Below are 17,011 nucleotides of genomic sequence, written 5' to 3' on the forward strand. Positions count from 1 at the left end.
TGAACAAATTTACTTGTTGGATAATTACTGGAATTTCTCACCGTTATATGTACAAATTTGTCGCCATAGATTCCCAGTTCAGGAGGTGTAGGTCGGGAAAATATAATGAAACAGATGCATTGGGTCAAGTTCTAATTAGCGAATCACGCTCGTATATTTTTTATACATTTTCTTTTTCCATTATTCAGTGTATATTCATACTATTTACTCTAACTATAAGAAATAATAAAATATACTATATACTTCATTAGCGAAAAAAAAAGTGATTTTGAGCCGGAAATAAAAGGAAAGGAGGGAACAAAAAAATTCCATTTATCAACGCTCGAAACTTTTTCTTTCTTTTTCGTTCAAGTTGAGCCGATTGAATCATTCAATTATAACAGAAAAGGAGGTATAAAATTACTGGTTAAAGAAACTGACGAAAACAAAATTCTCGTGTTAGTGAAAAAGAGCGTCAAAAGCCAATGCTGTTATTTCAATTTGTTGTTTCTATCAGAATTGTATTTGCATCGAAGGAAGGTTGAAAGAATACGCAAAAAGTTTTTATTACACACCCATATGTACAGCCGACAAATCACTTGAAGATAATTAGAGCTTTACATCGTCATCATCATCAATCATAATAATCACACTCTGATGGTACTGTTGGTTTTGTTTTTGTTGTTTTCCCATCTACCACGTTTTCCCTTTTCTCTCTCCTGGTTTTTTTTTTGGTTCACGTTCTGCATATCTTAAGTATGTGCCACCAGTCCGACCATCAGTACCACCAGAATTAACCATCATTCCGACGTGTTATTACTATTACTACTACTGCTGCTGCTGCCGTTGCTGACGTTACGTGACGAGCGCGGTGGCAATTCTCCAACGATCTGGATGACCTCGCTGATTTCCGTCGACGAAGAGAAACCCAGCACGATGGCGCCCTCTGGGAAGAGCGTGATGGAAGAGTCATCCGTGATCTCCACCGCGGCCGGGCTGGTGGTTTCGATTAAAGAGGCCGATACACCTGCTGGTTGCTCAGCCTGTAACACGATGACAGCATCCGCTTCCGTCTTGACGGTGGTGGTGGTGGTCGGCGGAGCGCTGGTGCTAGTTGTGGAAGTGATTGGTACCTCTGTTGTTGTTGTTGTTGTTGTAGCGTCCGTGACCGTTGAGACTGTGCTACTGGAAGCGGTCGTGCTGCTCGTGGTGGTGGATGTGTTGACGGCGAGGCCCGAGCTGACGCTTCTGCCTCTCGATCGGATTCTCTCGCCGATTTGCTGGGCTTGGATGGAAACGCTGTTGACTTCCGGCGTATTCGACGTCCGGTTTCTGTTGCCAATGAACCAATGCGTCAATTCAGTTATTATTTCAGAAATGGATAGGAAATGCATACCTCAAGAGTCGAGTAGTACGGGCTGGAAGAGTAGGGACTTCGCCTTCCGCCAAAGTTTCCGGCGTTGTAGATGAGACTCCTGGACGGAATCGGCTGGCAGTGGTCCTGGTAGGAGTCAAACGGATTGTTGTTGTCTCTTCAACGGGCCTCGACGTGGTAGTTGTTGTGGTGGTCGGTCTGGCAGGTCGCCGGGCCAATAATCCAGCCAATCCGTTGGTGGATGCGACGTTGGCTTCAGTCGACGACGTTGTATTCGAGGCCGGCTGGTTGTCTTCCACTTCGGCGCTGCTGTTGGTCGACTCACTGGTGGCCGTTCGGGCAGTTGTAGTCCTCACTCCTGGCCGTCGCCCGCTAATGATGCTGGCCACAGCTGCTGATCCAGCATTGCTTTCAGTTCTAGCGGGAGTTTCTGTGGTTGTCGTGGTCGTTCGGACTGACGGACGACGAGCCAAAAGGCCAGCCAATCCACCGGGAGTGGACGGGGCTTCAGTGGCTTCAGTGAGGCTGTCGACGGTCGTTGGGGCTTCCTCTTCGGATTCATCGTTCGTTTCCAGCGCCACAATAGGTGAGGCAGTAGTAGTTGTCGTAGGACGGACGCCTGGTCGACGACCACTCACGAGACTAGCCAACGCATTAGTGCTGCTGTTGGCTGCTGCGGTTGCCGGAATAACGGCTTCAGTTTCAACGGCGACATCTGTGAGGGTTCTCGCAGTCGTCGTTCGTCCGGCTCCAGGTCTTCGCCCGCCGAATAGGTTGGCAATTCCGGTTGTTCCATTATTATTAGCAGCTAGGGTATCATTGGATGCTGAGCTTTGATCGTCAGATGAAATTGCTCTTGGAGTGGTTGTTGTTGTTGTCGTTGTTGGTCTAGTTCCAGAGCCTGGCCGTCGCCCGCTAATGATGCTGGCAACTGCAGCTGATCCGATTCCGGCATTCGTTTCAACTAGAGCTGGTCCCTCGGTGGTTGTAGTTGTCGGTCTCGCAACAGGTCGTCGGGCTAAAAGACTGGCCAGTCCACCAACAGCCGGGGCTTCAGTTGGTGCCTGAGTGACTTCGAGACTCTGAACGATGGGAATGCTAGTGTCGATCCTGCGTCCTGCTCCTGGCCGTCTTCCGCTCAACAAACCCGTCAATCCAGTCGTCGAGACTGGGGCGCTAGTAGTGCTGGAAGGTCTCCGCCTACCACCGAAAGAATCCACCGAAATGCCGAACGATTCAACAGAGAAATTCTCTTCATCGTCTAGAAGTTCTTCGTCGTCGACGACACCGAAATCATCCTCGACATTGTCGTCCAAAAGCTCTTCAGTCGAATCGACGAAAGGACTTTGAGTGGTGGTAGTTGTCGTTCGGGCGGTAGGTCGTCCTGGCCGGCGTCCGCTAATAATGTTAGCCACTGCAGCGGAATTGGTATCCGCCGATTGAACTGGAGCTTCGCTGACCACTTGAGGGGTAGCCGTTGTTCTTCTTCGTCCGCCGAAAAGTGAAGCTATCCCACCACCGGCATTATTGGCAGCAACACGGGCCGTAGTTGAGCTGGATGCATCACTGGATGCAGTGGTGGTGCTACTCGGTGAAACAGTCGTGGTGGCAACAGACGGCCTTCGCCGAATTCCAAGACGGGCAGTGACCGAAATAGCAGCAGGAGCTGCTGTCGAAGTCGATTCACTGACTTCAGCTGTGACGGCGGCGGTGGTTGTGACAGGACTTTGGGTCGTTCTCCTCCGGCCAGCAAAAAGTGAAACGACTCCTCCTCGCGGAGTTTCAGTTGATTGGGATTCCGCCGCTGCTACGGTCACACTGTCCTCCACGGCTAATTGGCCGACGGTTGCGCTGGTAGACGAACTTTCAATTGGAGCGGCAGATTCGGTTGTTGTACTACTAACGACCGGGGTTGTAGAGACGGTCGTTATTTCCACTGTGGTTGCGGCTTGGGTGGTGGTTGTTGTTGTTGATGGCTTGGTTACTCGAACGCTCTCAATCACTTCAGTTGGCGTTTCTTCTTGCGGATTGGAGGTAGTTGCGACGGATTCTTCTACCTTAACCGGCTCGATCGTTGTCGTTTGGCCAACAGTAGTTGTGGTTTCGGTTGTTGTTGTTGTGGTCGTCGTTGTTGTTGGCCTTCGTCGGTTATTGATTGGTGAAACTGACGGCGAGACGGAGGGAACTTGATTCTCGACTGGGCTTGCGTCCACTGATCGTGCTGTGCTTGACTGCGGTCGCCTGCGTAGACCTCCTGGCCGTCTGCCACCAAACGACTGGGCTCCTTCGTTAGCGGCCGGAATGTCGTTTGTTTCAACAGCGACGGATGCAACTGTTGTTGTTGTTGTTGCTGGTGAGGGTCTGCGTCCTCCTCCGATCCTTCGATTACCTCCACGAGCGGCAGTGACAGTGGAAGAAGGTGCAGCTGTTGAAGTTGTTGCTGGCGACGTCTCGGGCACAGTTGTCGTTGTTGAAGGTTCAACTGTGGTAGAACTGTTCATTTTTAACATTAAAAAGGGAGAATGTTAATCGTCTTGTTTAACTATAATTCATTAAATATCAATGCAATTTTACCTTTTGGGTAGTTCAGTTGTGGTGGTTGGCTGTGCAGTTGTGACGTCCGCTACTTTCAATTCCACTTGGAACGTAGTCGCAATGACGCTGTCCGTGCTGGTCGATTCGGATGAAACGTCGGAATCGACTGTCGTCGTGAAAAACGAGTCGAAAATCGATTCTGTGGTTGATCGAATAGCCGAGGGTCTGGTCCTTGGTGTTCCGGTTGTCGTTGGTCGAGTCTCAGTGACAGATTCGACTGTCGTCTGGGCAGCTTCGGTGGTTGTTGTTGTGGTAGTTGTCGGGTTGGTGACAGTGTTGAAAAGGTTCCTGTTGATGGGTCGAACTCGTTTGTTGACTATCGAATCGGCGTCAATGCTGATAATATCGTCAAGCGATTCACCGGAAGTGTCACTTTTGACCGACTCGGTTGTCGTAGTGGTGACAGCAGAGCTTTCCGTTGTTGTCGTCGAGATGGGCCTTCTTCGGTTGTTGGTAAACGACGGGGTGGTAACCGAGAGCTGATTGTCTACTTCTTCGACTGATTTCACTGTCGTTGTTGTTGTTGTTGGCTCAGTAGTGACCTGATTGTTGGGCCTAGTACGCCGGGAGTTGTTGATGACGGTCTCAGCTCTAATGGTAATGGGTTCACTGGTTGTTGTGATCGACTCCGTGGTAGTTGTCGACGCCGCTGTGGCGTCGGTGGCAGTGTTGAAAATGTTGCGATTGATGGGCCGAGTCCGACGCGAGGAAGAATTGGTGTTGGTTCCAGCGGCGTTGTTGGCGTTGGCATTTTGGCTACCGAAAACGCTACCGATCGTGCGAATAATTTGCTCGGCTCGGTTGCCAGTCACTGGACGGACTCGGCTTCTGCTGTTGACTGGAGCTGTTTTGACAACCGGAGGAGTTGCAGTGGTGGTCGATCCTCCTCCGTTGATGGAAGCCGAAACGGCGGCCGCAAAGGCCTCAGCGGTGACACTCGGAGTCGATTTCGAAGAACTGGATAGCGGCGGCGGAGTCCTGGTGATGGTCACGGTCGTCTTCTCCGGAGTGACGATAGTGAAAGTGAATGGCTTGGTAAGATCGACGGTGGAATCGGTCACAACGACCGAGGCGGTGGCAGGGACTTGTGTTGAACTAACGACCAAAGTTTCGGTTGTCGATGGAACTTCCGTCGTCGTCTCGGAGGGTGTCACTTCCGACCGGATGCTCACAACTGGATCCGATGCCGATGTTGTTGTTGTAGTTGTCGGCGCCGCTGTTGTGGTGGAACGGACTCTGCCTGAACCAAACAACCTGGATCCAGTCTCTTTGACACGTCCAGTGCCTCCCTCTCGGCTCGATTCGAAACTGTTGACGATGGTCGCCTCTGAAATGGTTTCCGGATCTTCCGGCCCATCAGTTTCGTCGTCATCATCACTATCCACAGTGGTCGGGGCTAAAGTTGTTGTTGTTGTTCCCGCCTCGGTTGTTACAGACTCGACAGTCGTCAACGGCACGGTGGTGCCTTCCGTCGTCAAGGCAAAAGCGATGGGTGAGAATGAGCTACGAGCGAAAACGGACGGACTCATTGGAGTGCTGCTGCGAGGTGGGAACCGGGTGGTGGACGTCACAGGCTCGGTGACTACCGAGAAAGTGGTTGTTGGCACGGATTCGGCTGTCGTCGTCTCGGCAGCAGCTTCTTCCGCAACACTCGGGGCATCTGTACGGATTTCCACAGTCGTTGGTGAAATTGTTGTTGTTGTTGTTGTTGTTGGTGTTGTCGTTCTGACTCGGTTACGAGGGAAAGTCGGGAACAAAGTGGATGGATTTTCAGTTGTAGTTGTTGTTGTTGTTGTGACGTCATCTGAGCCGAGGAACTTGGTAAATTCGCTGGAATCATCCTTGTCTTGTACAACAACAACCGTGGGCTTGATGCTCTCGGTCTCGACGGCCTTCAATTCGTTGACTGCGGCCGTGTTGGATCCTCCGTCGTTGATTTTGCGTAGGAATTGCGGCTGGCGGATGACGGCCGTCTCTTCCAAGAGTCCGGCCTCCGTGATGTTGAGCTTAGCCTTGGGTTTAGTGCGAATGATAGTCTTGACTTGATCCTTGAAATTGCTCGGCTTCACTTGTGATCCGGGCGGATTGAAAAAGTTGCCCTTTCGCTTTTTGGTGTTGTCCGTTCTCTTGCCGAATTCCAGTTGGAATTGGCTGAGCTCCTCAAACGAGATGCCAATGTCGTTCTCCTCGTCCAGCACTTTCTTAATCTCAGCTCCATCGACCAAGGCCAGTCCCCAATTAGTGACGAGGACGGGCGGGATGCTAATCAGCTGCTCATCTTCGCCGGACGACAACAACACCCTTTGGCTCTTTTGCGAAGAGCCGCCGCGGCCGCCGGTAGACAGCCGCCTGTTGGACGCCGTCGAAGCTTCTTCGACGCTGCCCTTCAGGGCCTCCGAGATGAGCAGCTCCTCCTCGTCGTAGTCGTCGTCGAGCGTCGGCAGGGCCCGTGCGCCCAGCGCCAACAAGGTGAACGCAATCACCACCTGGGCGAATCGAAAGTGGATGAGCTCACCATCACATCATCAAAAACGGCAGAGGACGCCAGAAATGTTACACGTTCCGACGCCTGATTGAGAGAGTTCGCTTGCCCGCAAAACCGCCATCAAAATCTCATTATGTCGAACAAGTTCCCACGAGGGAGAAAAAGAAAGAGACTCAAAAGAGTTTGAAAACTGAGGGGGGAAAAACTCGCGGATAAAGCAATTATCAATAAATGTCGCTGGAGAGCTGTTGTTCTATAGTGCGCCACTGCCACGCAAAAGATTTATATGTGGAAAGGAAAAAAGAAAAAAAAGTGAAAGCAGAAACCCTGGCTAAATAAAAAGCGACGCCATCAAACATCACCACCTGCAGAATCTTTTCTTCACGTTTTTTCCCAAACTTGGCGCATTTTCTAATGTTTCCCCTTTTTTTCCTTTTATAAAATGTTGAATATTTTTCAGTAGAAAAGGACCCGGCTGGATTTTGCGATTTGCATCTGTGAATAACAAAACCGGCTGTTTCTTTTTTGGGGGGTTTAGGCAGGGCCGTTTGGACTTGGTGACTTTAATCGATGGTATAGAACTATATACGATCTGGCGCGCGCACGATTGATTGATTAGATTCTTCTTCGCCTGAAAGAACATCACCTTCCTAAATAAGAAAAAAAGAGGAATACCGTTGTGTGGTGTGTGTGTGCCTTTCACTTTTGTTTAAGGGCAACTGCGGGAATGATTGTGTACGTCTTATCGGCCCCGGAATTTTAAAAACAAAAGTGATGGGAAATTTTATCGACCGGATTGCGGCCGAGTTAAATTAGAGGTGAAGAAGAACAAGACGGATCTATAACGCAATGATTAATAAACCCCAAACACACAAACACACAAAAAAACTCGAAAAATTCCCAAGTCCTTGGCCTAGTGAAACCGAAATGAAAACATTTCTCTTTCGCCTATAACCATATACGAATCTCTGTTGGGTTCATTAAATTATTTTAACCGTTTCGCTCTTGAGCCGGCGGATGATGGAGGATTACCATCTCATTTCCACGCAGTTTCGCGCCATCATTAAAAGATAGAAAAGTTTGAAAGCGAAGGTGATGACGATGAGTTAAGTGTCAGATGAGCCCCGCCACAGGGAAAAGAATCTTTCCAAAATGTTTTAACTTTTTTTTGTTTTATGACATCGCCTATAACCGGCACTGATTTTTCTCAAAAAGAAGAAGAAGAAATCTCAGGGGGGGTGTGTGTGAAAAATCTAAAAAGGCACTCGCATCTTTTATCGCAACTTTTTTCGCTCAAAAAAACTATTCCCAACCGGTTCTCTGCCTCATACTGGGCGTGTGAGAGAGTCCCGAACTCTCTTTCTCTCTGATGCGGCGCTCTCTTGTCTACATCTTACCGTGTCTTATGTGATGGGACCCGCGCTTCTCGGCGGCTCGTCCTCAAAACTTTCTAAACACAGTTTTGAGGAGGAGGAGGAGAGAAACCCCATCCCGGGAGTGTGTGTGTGCACACGAGACTCTTCTTGGCACATTGCCCGAACTTCTTGTTTTTTTTTCCAAACGCGCGCAACTTTTTATTATATTCTACGCGCACAGTTTGGCAAGACAAACGCCAGGCGTCGAGTCTGACTGGCGGGGGGAGAGCGAGAGCCGCCGAAGTCAGCGGTAAAATAGCCTCAGGCTTTGTGTGTGTGGGAAGAACCTCTCGGATCGCTCTGCGTGTCACTTTCGTTCGTGAACATGTTTCTTCTTCTTCTTTTTTTTCGTCCCGTTATTTTGTTTTGAAGCTTCGTGAGTTCCATCGCCGGGATGATGACACCGACGACGGCGGCCGCTAAAATAAGAAGAGAGAGTCACGCCTGGCCTACTCACCTCTCCCTTTTAGCTGCTGGCGAACAAGTTCGTTTTTCTTCTTTTTTCTTATATAACGCTCCGGGGTGGGTTAGACCGTGCATTTTGGGATATTTCAAACCTTTTCCAACCCCCTTTTTTTTGTTTGGGGTTCGTGATGTGCCTGTTCCCCCTTTCCACCGAGTCGCAAAAGTCACAACTAAAAGAGCTACCCCGTCATCATCGGTAAATAAGATGTGTGTTATTCCTTTCGGTTTTGTATAAGTCTATGATTTCGAGGAGAGAGAAAACACACACACAGCGCAGACGTCCAAAAGAAGAAGAACTCTCACTCTCTCTTTCGATCCAATCATTTTTTTCTGTTTTTATAATATCCTGACCCATCCCCAGTACCCCCCTCGTCCTTCCTCACGACCATCTGAACGCTCTCTCTCTCTCTCCGCCATCAATCGATGTCTTAATTCTCTTCTGCCAAAAAATTCTCAATCATCGACAGTGATGGTGATCGAGAGATTTCCTACTCCCTCCCACACACGCACACATACAAAATTGAACGGAAAAATAAAAATTTCGGGACTTACCGTGAGGCGCAGTGTCGACTTCATAATTGTCCTCCGAATCGGAATTGGCACCACCGGATCTTAAATAAAAACCTGCTCCCTCCTTCCCTCAATAGAAGAATCACTTGGGAGGGAATGTGAACCGCGTTGAAACCCAATACAGAAATGATGTACCAGGGAAAACTGTGGAGGGAATATAAGAGAGAGTTGTTGTTGTTTTAAGTGTACGACGACTGGAGGAGGACGACGATGCAACACACTAGACAGACTCGGATGGAGTGAACGTACGTCTTTGATGACCAACTGAGCTTTATACACAACCGGCGGGACGTATAGTGCGTCTATAAAAACCTATACACCTTGGGTGCTGCTGCTGCTGTAGCGACGTCATAAGACTTATGTCTCTATGCTAGAAAGGCAGAGCTAGAGAGAGAGGGGGGATAGACATACACTGTGCAGCACAGAATGCACATTGGTGCAGATCGTGTGGGCGGCTCTCTTCACTCTCTCTCTCTCTTTCTCCGGTGGATGGATAAGTCACTCCCACCAAACGACTACTGCAGCACTATCAAGCAAAGTTTCTGCTGGTTCTCTTTTTCGCCTTGGTGCTGTTTTGTTTTGCAACATTCCCAGAAGAGATGGAATGACGGGGGGAGGGGGGATATATGTCATCCCATTATGTTCTTTTGTTTGATACACACACCCGGATTTTTTCCATCCATCCAACCAAGGGCTACACCGCTAATTACAGTCTTAGATCTTTTTGTTTTTTTTTGAAGTAGGATATACTACCTTCTTCTCATCATCATCGTTGTGGCTTCTGGGTATTTTTAGGTCCTCGCCGGTTATAACTATCAAAGAAGAATTGCAGTCTGAGTAGAAAGAAATGCGACGACAAATCCGGAAGTGTGCTGCAAAGTACTGCGCTGTTGGTTTTTTGGCTGGCGCTTGCATCCGCTTTCTGTCTCTTTATTCCGAGAGAGAGGATAGGAAGACGAACAACTTCCCACACCGTCTGAATAAAACAAGAGATTGTTAGATTTGATGACGAAGAAAAAACCAAAAAAATTCCGAGAAAATTGAAACAAAACAAATAAATATTATGATTGTCTTCCGGCTCTGATGGAAATCAACTCAAAGTCAACATCTTTTTTTATATAAACTAAACTAAAAAACGACTGGCTACCGGCTATACAAATAAAGAAGTAAAATAAATAATAATAATCATAATTCTCGGTCACTTTTCCCTGTTGGATTTATTTTTATTTGACCGATTTCACTTATAGGCAACTTAGATATTTTCTCTCCCCGGAGCTTTTCATTTCCTTTCTTGCATGTCATTCAGGCAGAAAAATATAAAAGAATCTTTTTTGACATTTTCGGTTGAAAAAAAGGGAAAAAAGATTTCTCCTCTCGTAACGTGAAAGAAAAACACGTCCGGACTCGATTCGGATGACACATTCTTCTCCGGCGAACAAACACAATGTCTAATATTTTGTTAGGTATGTATAATACTCTCCCAAGTATAGACGCACCCAGCAGCAGCAACCATATAGGCTACACTTTAGTGTCACTCACGTCACGTTGCAACGGAGCAGTCCGTCTCCAGCACTGCAATATTATGCAAAAAAAGAGCTGCTGGTGCCTGCGGACTGTGTAACACAAGCAAGGAGACCAAACACCCGTAATAAAAAATAAATAAATCTGAATATAATGGAAATAGATTTTCCCGATACTTTTATGCGTTTTGGTGTTGCAGGGACGATATATTGGGGAGGGCTGTCACGAGCGCGCGGGGAGAAAACGAGCTCAACACGGAAAAATGATTTGTAGCAGACGACAGTCCTCCGTGATCTACTGTGTGATGTCAATACACCGAATAAGGTGAAACTCTTTTATTCTTTTTGTTGTTTTCAAGCTGGAAAAAATTTTCGATTTGGCTGTTGGCTATTCTGCCATTTTTGTGCGCGGCGGTTTTTCCTGGTATACTTTTTGCCTGGACGTTTGTTCTTCTTCATTCGGAGAATTCCAAATTTATCGTCTTTCTCTTTTCTTCGGTCGTCGCCGGTGTCTCTCGTCTTTTCTCCGTTTCCGAAGACGATAAAGACCCATAGCTACACACACACATCAGCTGTGTGTAGTATAGAGATAGTCTTCTTCACTATACGAATGTTACGTCGTCGTGTGTTGCCACTCCACCCGGTCAGAGAAATCTCCTCCCTTTCGCTCCTATATAGTATCAACCGTAAACAACGAACGTCCATCAACTACACACAACTGATGCGATTGCCGTACTATCCCAAACGGTATTCGTTTTGTCTTGTCTGTTTCTGTCTCTGCTCTTTTCTCCTTGTTGGCTGATTGGAATGCAAATTTCCACGTAACACACAGAGAGAGAGAGATTCAGATGCCGTAACAGACAACCTACCCCCTCTCTTATTTTTTTTTGCAACACGTTTCCCATTTCGCTTTGACCATTTTTGGCCATTCAAAATCGATGCGGCGCTTTCTTCTTCTTCCATTTCTCATCGAATCGTTTGATTTTAATTTTCTTCACCTGCGCAGTGTCGGTCACTTGACACCGTGTAGCAACCGATAATGTTGACTCACGCTGGCGTCAAGTGAGCCAATGTATTACGTCGCGCGGGATAACCGTCATTTGTTAATTCAATTTCCGTTTGGGAATTAGGCAAGAGATGTAAATTTGCGGCACTCACGACATACTCGTTGGCAAGCAGCGAACGGCGCTCGAGGCGACCATTGTCACTGATTATATCGACGCCCTCTCATCTTTGGCTTCACACTCTTCTTTTCACTTTTCAATTCTCCCCTTTTTTCGCCTTGGAAGGCGAATCCGAATTTTCGGTTGAACCTTCGGATGATTTGACGGGCGAGCGGTTCTTCTCTCAAAAAAAGCGAAGGTCGACACTGGAATTCAGAGAAAGAGAGAGAGAACATTTCATCGTGACCTCATTATGAAATCCATCATGAGAGCACACCACCCACGCCGCCTTGGACTTGTTTATTGCGTCGGTGGGGGCCGCGAGACCAGCGCCAAGTTCAATTGACGCTCTCCGCATCCACCGCAAATAAGAATTCCCGGACGAGGACGACTGAACCGATTTCAAACCGCCGTCCCAAAAAAAAAAAAGAAACGAAAAAATTTGTCAATTCCTCCTCGCTCCGTGTCAGTGATTTAGAATTCCGCTGGATATATTCATCGCACGAAATTCCCATCTACGCGCGAGGCCCGGGAATGACTGGCGCAGTGATCTCTTGAACCCGTAGATTTATTCACGTTTATGTACGTGTGCGTCTCTGTATAGACACTACACAAGGCGGCAGGTAGCTGCTGTCTACAAGGTAGGAAAGAGTCGAGAGAGAGAGATAACAAAAGGGAAAAGCCAGAGCTTTTTCTCACCTGCACTTCGTGTGCGGATATATGTATGCAGCAGCGGCACAGCATATAACGGAGCGCATCACACAAATTACCCCGGCGACTACAGTGCGCGATTTCACGTTGACGGGCGATCCGCTCCCGTGTTGTTTTTGTTTTCTCTCTCTCTATCCCCTGCGTGCAACAGACAAAAGAGAGAAGAAGAAGAAGAAGAGTCTTATCAAAATAGTGTGGATAAAAACAGCGACAACAACGCAATAGAGAGAGAGAGAGATGTACACACGGTCCGTGTTAAATTCGACTGTTAAAAAAGAACCCGGCTGAGATAAATTTCACGAAGTGGATAGAGAGGGGGGGGGGACATTTTGATTTCACGAAGGGAGAAAATGTTTGTAATACCGTGTAAGAAAAGGCGAAGACTGAAAAGAAGGCGAAGAAGAAGATTAATGACGTAGAAGTAAAAATGTGTGGAGGAAAGCGGGACCCGGCGCGTTGCGCTCTGTGTGTGTGTGCAAGTTTGCGTTCGCTCGGCCAATTATCGATGCTGGGTCTCTTCTTCTTCTTCTTCTTTCATTCCTTTTGAACATGTAATTTGCTCGTCACTCCTCGATGGGAAGAACCGACCACCCCTCCACCCATCTCTCTACTCTTTCACCAGCCCCCATCGTCGCCGACGTCGTCCTCTTTGATTTGTTCCACAAAAACATAATAACAGCCACGGGCAGAGAGAGACTGTTAATTCACGAGAAAGAAGAAAGAAAAAAGAAAATAAAATAGCTAATACAAGATTTGTTGCTGTTGTTGTCGTGTTATTATGCTGTTGTGGATGGATAAAAGCCTCGCCTGGACGGTTTTTGGATTGTTCTCCCAGAAAAGGGGAGAAAAGAAAAGAGAGAGAAAAAGAATAACCGAAAGGTGAGAACCGCCACGGCCACGCGTTGATGGCGACCGCGATCGAATCGCATAGCGTCGCCGATTCAGAATGTCTAAAATTACGAAACGATTGACTCACGCTCAAAACTGCGCGGTCTAATTATATTGACTTTTATTTCTTTTTCTTTTTTCTTTGCTAGTGTGCGGGGGTTTGTTTTCAAGTGCTTTCCTCTCGTTAGACACCGTCGTCCGCTCTGCCAACTAGCGTTGCAAATATTAGTTTGAAAAAACAAAATAAAACTTCAATCATTTGGTTTTTCTAAAAACGTAATACAATGAATCAGCTTTGTCTTGTTTTTGAACTAAATAAAAAACTCGACAAGTAAACTTCAAGTAGTCTTCAACGTACTGAAGAAACCTGTTGGTAGTTCTGAGTGTTTAAGTTGCTTCACCAACGAGAACCACCATATGACTTGTTCACATGGGTGATGTTGGACAAGAATGCCTGAAATGATACCTCCATCATTTTCTTTAAAGTTTTCTCCTAATTTGGCCCATGTAGCCTCATCCTGGTCTCTGGCAAGAAAAACAGCTAGGTCTGTGTCTGCCCTACCAGCTCTTTACACTACACAATAATTCACTCAGGTTTAGAAAATTAAAGTTAAACATACCTGCCAAAATAGTATGATGTCCATTATGAAATGCACAAATGATTTCCAATGATTTCCTAGATTTTATCTCTGATATCTAGTATTTTCACGTTCAAAATTTAAAAAGACAAAGACATCTCATCATGTGTCGTTCGCTAAATTGTCGTCTGCGATCTGGGATGGCCCTAATTTGCATTTGCCAATTGCCAGATTGCGAAATTGAGTCGAATTGAACAAACTCAAAATTGAAAATGTCTAAAAAAACAAATATTCAATAAAAATGATTGGGAAAAAAAACTAAATAACAAAATAAAAATAAATAAATCAAATAAAACCGGGAAATACGATAAAACTAGATATTGACAAAATCAGATTTGCAACACAAATTCTAACCAACAAGTTTTTTTCACATGTCTCTGATATTATATGGACACGAGTCCTGGCTAAAGAGCCAAATTTGAACGGTCACGCGTGAGTTCACGAGATTTTTTTCGGTTATTTAAATTATTCAATTGCGTTTACTTCAACTCTTCCTTTCAAGTGCCCCCGCTTTCTATTAAGGACGGGCCGCCGCTGTATATTGTTTGAATATTTTCTTAAACCGTCCAGACGGCATAATTTCGTTTGCATCACCAAAGTCCAGTGGCCAAGGAGTATAAAAGATCTCGGGGGGGACCTGCTATTTACACGAAAATCTGTTTAGTCTATCCCCCAAAAAAAGTTGAATAGAGTGCGTAATAATGTAATAGCTATGCTGAACTGTGCATCAGCTCATCTTCTTCCATCTTTTGTTCGACTGCACGTTTCCGTTTTTGGTTATATGGAAGACGACATACAGACTATTTAATAATAACCGCCGAATAACGACAGCAGTGCTGATTGTCCAGAAGAAGATGAGCCGCCGAGAGAGAAGCCCAGCAGACGTATTGTCTGTACAACTATAAAAATATAAATAATGGAGAAGAAGAAAAAAAGTTCCCCGTCTATATTTTCACTTTCACTTTTTTTCTGGCTGGTTGTTGCTGACTCTTCTTCTTCGCCTTGTACTCAAACCGTTTTGCATAACACAGACAGAGAGAGAGAGAGAGAGATAAGAGTTGTTGTGAGGGAGGCCATCAGCAAAGAGGATTTAGGTATAATAACCAAATAAGCGCATTTTTAATTCGGGTTAATCTGCCTTGTTACATCCTATCCGCGCTGTTTTTTGTTCGTCGTCACAATTTTTTCTTGTAAATCTCTTTAAGTGCTGCTCAAATGGCGCACGGCAGTAACAGATATCCGTAGCAAATTCCTTCGTATTTATCTCTCTCTCTCTCTCTCCGTAAATGTCTTTTACTTGGAAGTCTAATAAATTTTTTTAAAAAAAGGCCCTCGTAATTTATTGTGTACGATATAAGAGATGCAGTTTGCTGCTGCTGCTGCCCGGAGGACACAACATAGTCCTCATTTCCTTATCTATACGTACAGCCTTTGGTCATTTTTTGACCGATGTTTTATTCGTTTCATTCTGTTATTCGCTTTTACAGTCCAGTTAATCGCCGCTGTATAAACACACACGTACACACATGTGTCCTGATTTCTTAAACGCAATGGCGAAGAAGAACTAGAAGCTGCTGCCTCATTCTGCTACTCCAACTGATAAAACCAGCGCACGCAATAAATTATAGCCTACTTGTTCGTTTAAGAAGAAAAGATTACCATCCACGCGACGTGTAACAGCGCCACAGACCCTAACACAACCCAAAACCAAGAAGAAGAAGATGGAATATTAAAATAAAAAGGAAAGAGAGTGAGAGAGAGAGAGAGAGAGTCAAAAGGGAAAACGATTCTTCACGGGGCGGAGGAGAGAAAAGGCGAGTTTTGTATTTTTCTTTTCTTTTTGATATATTGTCGGGATTGACTGTAAACCGGCGGGAGAAACGACCGTACGTACAAACCGAATTTTTATTTTTTTGCGCTACCATTAGACATGACTTTAGCCGGTCCCGCGCGCACCGGTTTGTTATTTGTTCGTTCACGCGGTTTGTAGTCCGCGCGCGTGAGGTGTCGGGTCCAAACGTCTCAGCACACACAACCCGAGCAAATTTTTTAAAAAAAAGCTCACACGCAGAGAGTATGAAAGCAATAATAAAACAATCTGACGAAGGAAAAGTGCGCATCAAGCGTCACCCAAGAAATTCTCCCATTCATTATACAATGCTTGTATATAGGTGCAGTTTCAACCATAGTTGGATGGCTGGCTGGCTGGCTGCTGCCATGACGAAACAATCGGTGGGAAAAACGAACGGCTTCACGTCGTGTATGTCACCCACTTTTTTTTTTTTTTTTTAACTTTTACAGCGGGATGGGATCACCAGATTTTTGTTGGTGTGGGCAGAAAATTTTTTGGGCGCGTCGGATGACATGCCACACTTTCATCTTTTTTCCCAGTGCTGAGAATCATCGTACAGAGGTGAATACCTATGACAAAAGCCAATGGTGAGATAAGACTAGTTTCTCGACATGCCAACTGGTCCGTGCATGTATGTAGTGCAGAGACTGCTAATACCAAGACTGTCGAAAGCTGCTGACACAAGCAGAAATAAGCAAATAAGCAACAATATGTTTCGAGTCCAATATTAGACAACCAACCGTATGGTGGCAGCCATTTTTTCATTGTCGCGGAACAAGTCCCACGGCTTATATTTTTCTTTTCTCTTCTTCAATTTTTTGGCAGAAGATTTCCATCGAATACAAAAGACTCTTCTTCTTTTTTTTTACTCTCCCTTTCTCTCTGGAAATAAAAAGGGGAGAGTCTTCTTCTACGTACTATGCTGTATAAAGAAAGATTCATCTTCTTCTTCATCTTCTTGGCGGCTTTTAATACCGCAAGCAGCTAGGCCAATGCGCATTGCAGTTTGGTTGGGGTTGTCCCTGGCACGAACATCTCCACTCGACGCGCCCCATAGACGGCGCGCTAATCACTTGCAGCAAAAGCCACAACTGTATAGATGAGAACATATATACGTGCGTATGTACGGGTGCACAATCTAACGGGACCTGCGCTGCTGCTGCTGTTGCTCTTGTCCCGCTTTTCTTTTCTTACCTCTGGCTGATGATGATGATATTGTGCTGCGCACTCTAGGCTGCTGCTGCCCAATTATTGTTCATTAAGTCATCTCTTTTTCCCCTTCTCTCTCTGTCGTGTTGTCTTGGATATTTCTACAGTCGTTCGATGAGAGACCTATAGCTCCTTACTTTCTTGTC

At 46.1% G+C, this 17,011-nt stretch overlaps 1 protein-coding gene across 1 annotated transcript; it reads right to left on the reverse strand.

Moving 5' to 3' along the window:
- Window positions 1–124: 124 nt before the first annotated feature.
- LOC124196398 (mucin-2-like) lies at window positions 125–13,922 on the reverse strand. Its single transcript, XM_046591459.1, has 5 exons — window positions 13,787–13,922; window positions 8,867–9,860; window positions 3,929–6,435; window positions 1,376–3,847; window positions 125–1,311 (listed from the first exon to the last, which is right to left on the reverse strand). The coding sequence occupies exons 2-5, from the start codon at window positions 8,888–8,890 to the stop codon at window positions 780–782; spliced, it is 5,535 nt and encodes a 1,844-aa protein (XP_046447415.1). The 5' UTR covers window positions 8,891–9,860; window positions 13,787–13,922; the 3' UTR covers window positions 125–779.
- Window positions 13,923–17,011: the final 3,089 nt, after the last annotated feature.

Source organism: Daphnia pulex, chromosome 6 (assembly GCF_021134715.1).
Source record: "Daphnia pulex isolate KAP4 chromosome 6, ASM2113471v1".
In the NCBI taxonomy this organism is placed as follows: domain Eukaryota; kingdom Metazoa; phylum Arthropoda; class Branchiopoda; order Diplostraca; family Daphniidae; genus Daphnia; species Daphnia pulex.

Coding starts and splice junctions, on each gene's coding strand:
- LOC124196398 (XM_046591459.1), bottom strand. CDS start 8,890: ATGAAGTCGACACTGCGCCTCACG. Junction 3,848..3,928: donor ACAACTGAACTACCCAAAAG/GTAAAATTGCAT, acceptor AAAAATGAACAG/TTCTACCACAGTTGAACCTT. Junction 1,312..1,375: donor CGTACTACTCGACTCTTGAG/GTATGCATTTCC, acceptor CATTGGCAACAG/AAACCGGACGTCGAATACGC.